This window comes from Schistocerca serialis, chromosome 3, assembly GCF_023864345.2.
Source record: "Schistocerca serialis cubense isolate TAMUIC-IGC-003099 chromosome 3, iqSchSeri2.2, whole genome shotgun sequence".
In the NCBI taxonomy this organism is placed as follows: domain Eukaryota; kingdom Metazoa; phylum Arthropoda; class Insecta; order Orthoptera; family Acrididae; genus Schistocerca; species Schistocerca serialis.
The window spans coordinates 528,646,300-528,658,335 of NC_064640.1; the positions used below are offsets into that span (position 1 = coordinate 528,646,300).

The 12,036-nt window shown below is 42.3% G+C and overlaps 1 protein-coding gene across 3 annotated transcripts in view; it reads left to right on the plus strand.

Moving 5' to 3' along the window:
* The window catches only part of LOC126469533 (uncharacterized MFS-type transporter C09D4.1-like), a 185,211-nt gene that overhangs the window by 140,166 nt on the left and 33,009 nt on the right, over positions 1–12,036 (plus strand). The window contains exons 5-6 of one of the 3 annotated variants that reach the window (XM_050096652.1): positions 894–997; positions 1,370–1,480. The exons of 1 other annotated variant lie outside the window; for it this stretch is intronic. In XM_050096652.1, the coding sequence (XP_049952609.1) occupies positions 894–997; positions 1,370–1,480 (215 nt within the window). The remainder of the gene's footprint in view (positions 1–893; positions 998–1,369; positions 1,481–12,036) is intronic. One more of the 3 variants, XM_050096651.1, reaches the window with a different exon arrangement.

The following is a 12,036-nucleotide window of genomic DNA, read 5'->3' on the forward strand; positions in this document are numbered from 1 at the left end:
AAGTTTTCCCTGAATCTATGTGGAATAAAAAGCGGACCAAACGAATACTCCTCTGCCCAGATCTCCCTATAAGCTTGGAGAAGGTGCGTCACAAGGTGTCAATGAAATCTCCATACTTTTCATTCCTGACGCCCTCCACACACCAGTCAAATTTTGTGGCAGCATTCGGTACAGATATTCCGTTTACGTAAATATTAGTGAACGATGACATTAACATTGTCCTTACTAATCCCCAATCCAGCGATAGATATTTCAAAGACAATCGTGAACTTTGTACCAGCTTTTTTTGAACTCATCGTTCATATCTTTCTTTTTACCCATCTTCTATTCCCTACATTTGCAGTAACGTGGGATGCGAATCCGTCAACGATTTTCTCAAATTGTGACGAGATCATTGTACTATGGTACGTATCTTTGACCGACTTCGTGATATTGGCTGCGACCGATGTATCTGGGTAAGTTCAAATGGTTCAAATGGCCCTGAGCACTATGGGACTTATCTTCTGAGGTCATCAGTCCTCTAGAAATTAGAACTACTTAAACCTAACTAACCTAAGGACATCACACACATCCATGCCCAAGGCAGGATTCGAATCTGCGACCGTAGCGGTCGCGCGGTTCCAGACTGTAGCGCCTAGAACCGTATCTGGGTAAGTGTTTCGACGCTAAGCGACTCTGCTCGATGTCTCCTAGAGTGCACATGTATGTGCAGATTCTGAGTACACATTGCCATTTGGATGTCTGTCTATTCCGTGACCTGTTTAGTTGCATGCTGAATATGTGCTTCGTTAGTTAGACCTCTGTGTTATACGTTTCTGCGATACTCTTTCGTTTAAATTCTTAGTTTAATGTATGCTACCCAGCAACTGTGTCCTCATTTCATTTTGTTTCAGAACGGCGAGGCGTTTGCTGGCCGCGTTGGCCTTCTTTTTGTGGTCTCGGGCACCGCTGGGGGTCTCGTGTGTGGTTTCATTCTGGACAAAACCCACAAATTCAAGTACGTAATCCGTGTCTATCAGAAAGGTCAAGTAGTGGTCCTTTAAACTCCTCGTCTTATATATTGATATTTGTTTTCAACTGACTATTCGCACATATGAAAAAGGCACGTACGTACTTCACTGCTTATGTTAAAGTAGAGATGAGTGGAGAACACTCTACCGAAGGACAGAGATAAGGAACTAGACTAGAATTGAAATAACAAGTCGCATCGTATATTGAAATAATAGTACACTATTATTTCTGTACAGTGATCAGCACGGTTTGCCACAATAAATAGACATAGGCTTACATATACTGGAAAATAAATAAATAGTAGTAATGAGGAATGAAGGTTCAGAAATTAAATATTCTTTGCTTTTTTGTTTAATAGGCACACATCCGTTGTCCTGGTCGTGATTCTCCTTGTGAGTATGGTCGCTTTCACGTTCACTTTGTCTCTTGGAAATCATGCAGTCGTGTACGTCGTCTCATTGTGTTTGGGGTAAGTGAAAACTAAATCAATTATATACATACTTTGTTGGTTAACATAATCATCAGTCACAGTCCGATGTTCTATAGCTCGGTATGGTGTGTAGAGCAAAGAACCACAATCTTGGAAAGGTCCTGATGGTGGCTGTTGATGATTGCCGCTTTTCAAATAGGTATCCTCCCTAGGAATCACGCACATGAATGAAACAACAAGAAACGAAGGGCCTCACAGCGAACTACACACCTGTTCTCCGTTATGCATGGTTGGTTGGAGAAAATGTATGTCGATGTTTATTGTAAATTGGATGAAAATCTTTGCCCGCATCTCGTGGTCGTGCGGTAGCGTTCTCGCTTCCCACGCCCGGGTTCCCGGGTTCGATTCCCGGCGGGGTCAGGGATTTTCTCTGCCTCGTGATGGCTGGGTGTTGTGTGCTGTCCTTAGGTTAGTTAGGTTTAAGTAGTTCTAAGTTCTAGGGGACTTATGACCACAGCAGTTGAGTCCCATAGTGCTCAGAGCCATTTGAACCAATTTTTTTGATGAAAATCTTTCTGGAGAGCTGTTCTTGTGACAGTGGACCAGGATAGTACTAACATTACAACAGGGCCTCCATTAGGTGCCACACACTTCTTATTAGTATAAGTCTTTTTCACCGCCATGAATATCACCTCTTAGGGGCTGATGTGGCTACTTTTTCACGTCTTAGCACCAATACCCACAAATCTTGTATCGTATATTTATTCTTCCGCACACGAAATTTTTTCTCTGTTTTTCCGCTAAAACGCGTTTTAGGCAGGCTGATAAGGACGAACAGAGTGGTAAATCTTACATCGCCTGGAAGCCCCTAGAAAACATAGAAAACAAAGTAAACTGCAGAATTTCAGCACGCAGACCTACGGAGAAAATAAGTACCATTAAAAAGAGCTATCAAAACCGAACATTTCTGTCTAAAAGGCTTCTTACGATTTTTCGGTGATTTCATCAAAAAATCTTCCTGAAACTGATGATTTGACCAACGTTTAAGAAAATAAAACGACAGTTTATATGGTTATATGATATGTGCTTTTGAATTGTTACAGTGAGGGGAAGAAGTTACCTTATACGTTCCTTTGAATAAACTCTATTTGCAATTTCTAATGTTTATAACATACTGACCTCTTCAATGCTGCTTTGCCCAGATATGCGTTACACACATATACTGAACACACCTTTTCCTCCTCCTCACTGTGTCCACCTCTTCCTCCCTTTGTCCCTCTCATCCAACCACCTCACTATCTGCTCCTCTCCCACTCTCTCTGTCTCTTCATTTCCTCTTACACCTCTGTTCATCCATTTCTGTCACCCCCTCCCTCTGACCATATCTTCCTCCCCTCTCCCTCTGACCATATCCTCCTCTCTTTCTATCTCTGCCTCATCCTATTCCTTTTCCATCTTCACAGTACTCCTCTACACCTTCCACCTGCCTCATGCATCCATACCCTCCCCCCTTTCTATCCATTTCCTCATTCTATCGCTTTTTCTATCCTCTCTTCTATCCATTTCAACCTGTTCCCAGCCATACTGATTAGTGCATGTAGCCCCTGCAATAGACTTAAATAAAACAGGCTGAAACTACTTTGACAATGTGAGCATCATGCATGGCAAGCTACACATCAGAGGCTTGAAAATCATTGTCTCTAATATCCAGGCCACCATCCAAAACAGGTCAATTAAGCAGGCTGATAATACTCGAAAGCAACACACCTGTTATGTAGGGCAGCTTACATGTTGGGAATTGGAAAAACGTCACTTGACCCTGAGATATAGGCTGGCCAGAAAAGCCTGATGTGCAGGGCAGCCTATACACTGGGCGCTGGGAAAAACCACATTTCCGGCCATATGTCCGCTCCTATTGGAGCGAGGCGGTTATAAACTCCACAGAGCTGATACTCGTGAGGCCTGATGTTTCTATACCAAATTTGGCTGAAATCAATCTGGGAATCTGGGAGGAGATCCTGGACAGATGCAAATACACACATACACTCTGCTCTATACCGGGTGATCAAAAAGTCTGTATAAATTTGAAAACTTAATAAACCACAGAATAATGTATATAGAGAGGTAAAAATGCTTGGAATGACATGGGGTTTTATTAGGATGGCACTCCACCTCATATTGCTAGACGCGTGAAAGATCTCTTGCACGCGTCGTTTGGTGATGATCGTGTGCTCAGCCACCACTTTCCGCCATGCTTGGCCTCCCAAGTCCCCAGACCTCAGTCTGTGCGATTATTGAATTTGGGTCAATCTGAAGTCGCAAGTGTACCATGATCGACTGACATCTCTAGGGATGCTGAAAGACAACATCCAACGCCAATGCCTCACCATAACTCTGGACATGCTTTACAGTGTTGTTCACAACATTATTCCTCGACTACAGCTATTGTTGAGGAATGATGGTGGACATATTAAGCATTTCCTGTAAAGAACATCATCTTTGCTTTGTCTTACATTGTTATGCTAATTATTGCTATTCTGATCAGATGAAGCGCCATCTGTCGGACATTTTTTGAAATTTCGTATTTTTTTTGTTCTAATAAAACCACATGTCATTCCAAGCATGTGTCAATTTGTACCTCTCTATCTACATTAGTCCGTGATTTATTCAGTTTTCAAATTTATACTGACTTTTTGATCACCCGGTATATACAGAGTGGACAGAAATAGTTTGAAAAGCTTGTAAGGATGTTCCAGGGTAGGCTGCACTGAGAAAGAAATGTTGAGAAAAAATTCGATACTGCGTTTTACAGGCTATAATACACCATAAGACACACTTTAATTTTTAAGCAACTTTTTTAAAAAGTAACATTTTTGTCATCTTTGGTATTAGCTTGCAAAACCAGACTAAAAAAATTCTTACTTCATAAAACCGAACTGGCGTTTAAAATCACTTAAAATCGTCATCTGAATTTTTTTCGTCTTTTTCTTCGTCTTCTTCTTCTTCTTCTTCTTCGTCTTCGTCGTCATCGTTCTCCTCTTCATATATAAGATGGTCTTTACTGCCATCGAAGCAGTCACTAATGCTGTACGTCTTGAAAGGTTTTATCCATTGACAACTTGTTTGATTGTAGGTCGATTTAAAGCTCCCTTTGACCTGAAGTCGTGTTGGGTTGCATCCATCATGCATTCTTTCCATTCTTCTCTCATATACACTTTAAGTGGTTTATTTGTCGCTACTTCAAGAAGTTGCAATTGTGAAGAAAGTCTGCATGGAATAACAGCAAACTCTGTTTTTCCCTGTTTTAATTTCTCTTTCACAGAATTTTTCAAATAATTACTAAACTGATTTAGTACAAGAAGAGAGGTCTTCTTGAATAAAAAATCCTATCCTTCTCTCCCACACTCCGTTACTCCATACCAGCCTCGTCCATCCAGCCGTTGCCATGTAAATGAACAACAAGACCTAGTGGTATTTTCAGAAGATTTTGGCATTGCTTTGTGCTTGAAAATGATAGTTGGATTAAGTTTAGTACCGTCAGCACAGCATGAAAGGACAACAGTGTAGTGCATTTTTTCACGTCCACTTGTTTTTATAGTTACAGTTTAAGCACCTTTCATGGCAACTGTTCTGTTATTCGCCACATCAAATGTTTTCGTCCACATTCGCTATTTGGCTTAGTTTCGCACAGGTTTTCTTTCGATGTTGTATAATAAAGCGATGGGAAGATAATATTTTCTCTTCATACTCTTGTGGCATTTTTTAGGTATTTTAGTTTTTATTTGCATGCTAAATCCATGACGCGTTATAAACCTGTAGCACCAACCAACTCCACCCTTAACGTCTGTTATGTTCTACTGTAGCGTTAACTTACGAGCGTGTATTTGAATAATTTTTACATTAATCCCAGTGCCATTTTGACGGTGTCCTTGAATCCATTTCAATACGTCAGCTTCTACTTTAGGCCGTTTTGCATCCAGCCTTCTACTTGCACATTTACTGTTCCTCCTTTTTCTCAGTTCTTCTCTACTAACCTGCCATTAGAGAATGGTTTTTTGGGTTGGTGGAGGGCCGAAATGCCGCTCAGCTGCTCTGTATCCATGTTCTTCTGCATATGCTCTCACTTTTAATTTACAGCCCGCATCATGTGAATACCTCTTATTATTTTCAGTTACGAAAGTAGCCACTAAAAAAATATTGTACTGTTACCGAAAATACAAATCACTTTCAATTCAAGTTCACTGGAGTTTTCTGGATGTACACTCCTGGAAATGGAAAAAAGAACACATTGACACCGGTGTGTCAGACCCACCATACTTGCTCCGGACACTGCGAGAGGGCTGTACAAGCAATGATCACACGCACGGCACAGCGGACACACCAGGAACCGCGGTGTTGGCCGTCGAATGGCGCTAGCTGCGCAGCATTTGTGCACCGCCGCCGTCAGTGTCAGCCAGTTTGCCGTGGCATACGGAGCTCCATCGCAGTCTTTAACGCTGGTAGCATGCCGCGACAGCGTGGACGTGAACCGTATGTGCAGTTGACGGACTTTGAGCGAGGGCGTATAGTGGGCATGCGGGAGGCCGGGTGGACGTACCGCCGAATTGCTCAACACGTGGGGCGTAGGTCTCCACAGTACATCGATGTTGTCGCCAGTGCTCGGCGGAAGGTGCACGTGCCCGTCGACCTGTGACCGGACCGCAGCGACGCACGGATGCACGCCAAGACCGTAGGATCCTACGCAGTGCCGTAGGGGACCGCACCGCCACTTCCCAGCAAATTAGGGACACTGTTGCTCCTGGGGTATCGGCGAGGACCATTCGCAACCATCTCCATGAAGCTGGGCTACGGTCCCGCACACCGTTAGGCCGTCTTCCGCTCACGCCCCAACATCGTGCAGCCCGCCTCCAGTGGTGTCGCGACAGGCGTGAATGGAGGGACGAATGGAGACGTGTCGTCTTCAGCGATGAGAGTCGCCTCTGCCTTGGTGCCAATGATGTTCGTATGCGTGTTTGGCGCCGTGCAGGTGAGCACCACAATCAGGACTGCATACGACCGAGGCACACAGAGCCAACACCCGGCATCATGGTGTGGGGAGCGATCTCCTACACTGGCCGTACACCACTGGTGATCGTCGAGGGGACACTGAATAGTGCACGGTACATCCAAACCGTCATCGAACCCATCGTTCTACCATTCCTAGACCGGCAAGGGAACTTGCTGTTCCAACAGGACAATGCACGTCCGCATGTATCCCGTGCCACCCAACGTGCTCTAGAAGGTGTAAGTCAACTACCCTGGCCAGCAAGATCTCCGGATCTGTCCCCCATTGAGCATGTTTGGGACTGGATGAAGCGTCGTCTCACGCGGTCTGCACGTCCAGCACGAACGCTGGTCCAACTGAGGCACCAGGTGGAAATGGCATGGCAAGCCGTTCCACAGGACTACATCCAGCATCTCTACGATCGTCTCCATGGGAGAATAGCAGCCTGCATTGCTGCGAAAGGTGGATATACACTGTACTAGTGCCGACATTGTGCATGCTCTGTTGCCTGTGTCTATGTGCCTGTGGTTCTGTCAGTGTGATCATGTGATGTATCTGACCCCAGGAATGTGTCAATAAAGTTTCCCCTTCCTGGGACAATGAATTCACGGTGTTCTTATTTCAATTTCCAGGAGTGTATGATGACAGGGTGGGAGGGAGGCACTGTTAGGAAGCTTCTGAATCCCCGCAACCCATATTCTTCTCATAGGTGCACTGCTGCTGCCAGTTGAAGCCAATGTTGCCAGATGAAGATAGGTTTCACCTGGCATTGAATATATGGTCATTTCTAAGACTGGAAGGAATTTTAAGTTAAACACTAGACATTTTTATATTAATTTCAAGAACAAGACGCACCTGAATTTTGGAGGCTATTTTTCGAAGTAAAAAGTGCGTCTCACCGCCGGTAAACTGCGGCGTTTCTCCGCTTCAGAGTTAATTAGAACTGAAGTTAGCCAATCAAGCCGTTGCACGCGCAAATTTAAGTGGCCCACCATGTACAATTAGTGCCAGCTGTTCTCATAGCGTAGAAGATAGTGCACGAGATTGCTCAGCCTTTGGCTCAGGTTTGACCTTTACTACTATATACCAAGTCCAACTTTTATATCACTCTCTTTCGATTTTAGGAAACCAAAGGAAGAACACGTTTTGCGACACTCTCTCTGGTGGACCACTTGAATTTGAGAGCGTAATAGCCTCACTGGCTAACGTAAATGCTAATTAACTCGGAAATGGCACAACGTATCTACTTTTTTCCCTTAACATTTATTATTCTGCACATCTACTCTGGAGCATCCTTACAAGCTTTTAAGGCTTTTTATGACCACCTTGTATAACAGATTAACCGAACATATCAAATTATTCTGTCTCTGTTTGCTGTAAGACATGTTGAGAATGCTTTCCGCCTTGTTCTAACCACAACGTGCTTGCATTTGTGCACTTCAAGTACCTCGACTATCATATTTCGCGAATTCTGTTTTTCATGCTATCTCGCGTTGTAGAACACACAGTACCAAAAGAAATAACCAAGGGAAATTAAATGTGGCGGTTGTGGTGGCTGAGTCACTGGCCTTCCTCTACTAATCCAACAACCAGGAAGAATTTAATTTGAGATACACCTGGTCACAAAGCAAAAATGTGCTAGATACTCATCTTGCTTTAACCGTGTTAGCAGCCGTGTTGCTAGTACATCATTTGTCAGTGTATGCTGGAGAAATTCGGAATACCACGCACAACTTGATCGTAAAAAATAAGATCCGTTAACTTTATCATGTATATGCTCGACTAGGTATTTATGCACCAGATGTACTGGTTGTTTTGAAATACGACAGTTTTCTGCGTCAGTCAATTATAAGTGACTCACACAGAAAACTGTTTTATTTGTACTTCGCACCAGTTACAGCACTCATGATGCCCTTCTTTATGGACGAAATATTAACTCATTGTCTTGCTGGCGTAATCGGTGAGGGTTTACTTCTCACTAAAAATGATCAGTTCTGGATATTTACCTCTCCATTAGATTTGAAAGCGGCTTCATCAGTCCACAATGACAATGGTGACGTCCAGATTTTGATTTAGAAGCCAGATGAAGAAGGTGATTCTTGTCTCGAGATTATCTTCGCTTAATGTTTGATGAATATGGACGTGATACGGTCATAAACAATTAACATCTAGAAGTCTCCAGATGGAAATTAAGCTCAAATCGAAATCGCGTACTATAGTTCCCGTAGAAAAATGTGGCACACGATTATTGCAATAAGAACATCTGGTAAGACTAAAACGTCTACTAACTTTTCTGGCAGAAGTGTGGGACGGTTGCACTGCTGCGAATGCATGCGTCCAATCGCCGAAAAACATATCCTGGCTGATGTGAACAATTTCAGTATCTCTCTGGATTAACCGCCTCTACTTGATGATAATTTTGGCATTATTCTGCGAATACCATAAGCATATTAAATGCCTCTTCCTTAGAGTATATGAAACGATTCTACGTTAGACCATACGAAATGCCTCTTGGGTAGCATGTGATAACTCAATGAATAACATAACAAGAGGCCTGAGGCGGTGCATAGTCACAGGTCTCTCTAACAGACCTAGGAATGTTTTACGCGAGTAATGATACGAGCATCGAGGAGCTACGAGTTGCGCTGTCTAGTGTCAACAGTTTTCACATGCTGCGGTTGAGTGACGTGGCGTAACGGATCGCCAGGCAGAGTTTATTGCTGATATCATAGTAATGGTGCAGAATAAAAAAAAAAAAAAAAAAGAGAGAGAGAGAAAATTTGGTGAGTTTTGAGAGCTCTTTCCATCAGTACTAATTTTTCCTACTCCTCATTTAAAACTCTGGAGCTGAGTTCGTTTTCTTCATTTTTCAAGGGCTCCCAGGCTTTGTAAAATTCACCATTCTATTCGTCCTTATCTGTTTGCCGAAAACACATTTTACTCGAAAAAGATCAGACTACCGTTTCCGAGAAAAAGTGCATATACGCTTGGTGCGAGGCGCCTAATATTTCCACCTCAAAGTACTTTGATCCGTTAGAGACAAATTGCAATATGCTTTCATCTAGGCAAACATTAACCAGGAGCTCATGCAAAAAACAACAATGCGTTTCGCAACTTTGTTAATAACCCAGATACTTTTATGGTACTATGCTATTTCTTGCCACCAGAACATCAGACCTCGACGAACCAATCTGAGTGATACCATTCTTTTGCAGACCTAGCTAGAAATCACTAAGTAAAAATGCACTCAGTAAAAGGCTTTTTGTGCTGTTGGTATAGCCGCTGAATGTTCCACCACCTGAACTTTACTCCACTCTCCAAAGAAACTTGCGCAGCAGAGGCAATACGTACGTGATATTTACGGTACTCTCTACGAAAACAAGTGTCGTTGAAATAAGAGATACGTCGTCGGTTGTATGTTTACTTTCGGAGGAATTAATTGGAGTTCAGTGGAACCACTGTCTACGTAGATCAGGTTTGTTATAGGGAAAGCTGCTGTTCATCTACAGTATGTTACTTGTAAAATATCGACATAGTCAGATTATTAGTAACCCATAAACCATTTTCAGGAGTACAATGCTACCTACTAACGAAAAGTCTGTCGAAGTGCTCTTAATTCAGGGCACTTGTAACCAAAATGCATCAAGAGCAGCAGAACAGTTTCCAGACAGACGTTTTCCAACTCTTTGTTGATTCATTATGGACTTTTTCCAACTCATCCCACCTTCTTTAATACCATCGTAAAATGTCGTGGGACTGGAAGTTTTGCCCCAAGAAAACGTATACAGAGTAGGACTGGTACCAACGATGCTGCAGAAGAAGCAGTTCTTGCAGCTGCTGTAATAAATCCTTACGTCAGTTCTCTTCAAATACAGAAGGAGGTTGGTATCGGCCAAAGAAGCATTCTGTGTATTTTTCCTAGACATAATACCGTTCCTTTTCATTTTTCCCTACACTAAGAGCTGTATGGCATTGATTTGCAACATCTTTTCTATGTTATCGGTGGATTATTCAGCAAGACAATAATTTTCTGGATAAAATATTGTTTTCTGAAGGGCCTACGTTCACAAATCACAGGAATGAAAATTTGAGAATGGTGTATTACTTGTCAATGGAAAACCCACAGTATATTCGTTAGGTGTTCAAGTGAAGATGGAACGTGTTGTGTGGCATATCTGACTGCAAGTGATCGGCTCAAATTTCGTTGATGATACGCTGAACAGGGAAAAGTGGACACAGTTTTTGTCATATGCTTTATCCATGTTATTAGAAAATATGTCCTTGAGAACTCATTACATTATGTGGTCCCACTTGATGGATTTCTTCTTCATAGTTCTCTAGCAAGAGTTGTATTAAACCGCTTGTTTCTAAATCGGTGGGTGGGAAAATGCAGCCCTATTCAGAAGTAACCAGCACGATCGCCAGACCTGATACATTAGATTTCTTCTTCCGGCGTTATGCAAAGCACGTTGTCTACAAGAAAGTTGCAACGACTGTGATGGACATGAGAGAGCGATGATTGCTGCATGTACAGCGATTACTCCAGATATGTTAACGGTAGTGAATTCATCAGTGAGGCAATGCACGCGAAAATGTCGTGCTGTTAATTGTTCTTACTTTGAAAGAATCGCCAACAGAAACGTTTTGGTCCTGGCGGTCTATGGGCCAGATATAAAAAGATCTCAAGACGAAATATTCGCTTTGACTATATTCCTATTTCCAACATCTACAGGGACACATCAGATGGATGGCAGCATTGATGACACTAACGAAAACTGAAATGTGTGGCCAAAGAGCTCACGCTGGAGAAGGCGATCGATGGGGAACATGAAGATGGGGTGTTAGGGAAGAATGGAGACCAATTGGTAAAATAAAAAAGAGGGAACAAAGGTAGCATCTAAAAAATACTAAACATAAGCAAAAATATCAGATTTTAACCCAAAATAATGAATTTTATCCTGCAAAATCTAAAAGTTTTGTAACTGACAAAAATTCTTTTGCGAACGCAGGTAGATATTCTCATGGATATGTCTATTTGTTGAACTGTGCAGGAGGTACAAAACTGAACTGTCTCACCTTAATGCTGGCTTTCTTTCGTGCGAAACATGTTTAAACCTTTGTCAAGTGTAATGCACAAAAATTTCTATACCTGAAACTTTCGTGGTTTCACTCGTTTCCTTGCTTCCTGAGAATTGACACTACCTTTATTACTTTACCAGATGAGACCTGTAACTTATACGCATTAACATTTCATTTTAAAGTTCTAAAATCATAGCTCTGAAACGAATCAAGGAATAATTTATGCTACAGAATCGCTTTGTGCAACTGTTCAGCATTACGCAGATTCATGCAGCGACAATGTACCTCTTATGATGAAAGAAGGAATGTTTATGTACGAGGTGTGCTAGTTAGTTATACATTACATTAACGAACCATTCTTTTATCGAAATGACGTGGTGCGAGTGAGTTTGCAGGATATGTAAACACAATGTTTCAGGTTACTAATTTTTAAACAAAGATTCGTCCACAGAGTAAAACGAGTTATCCAGGA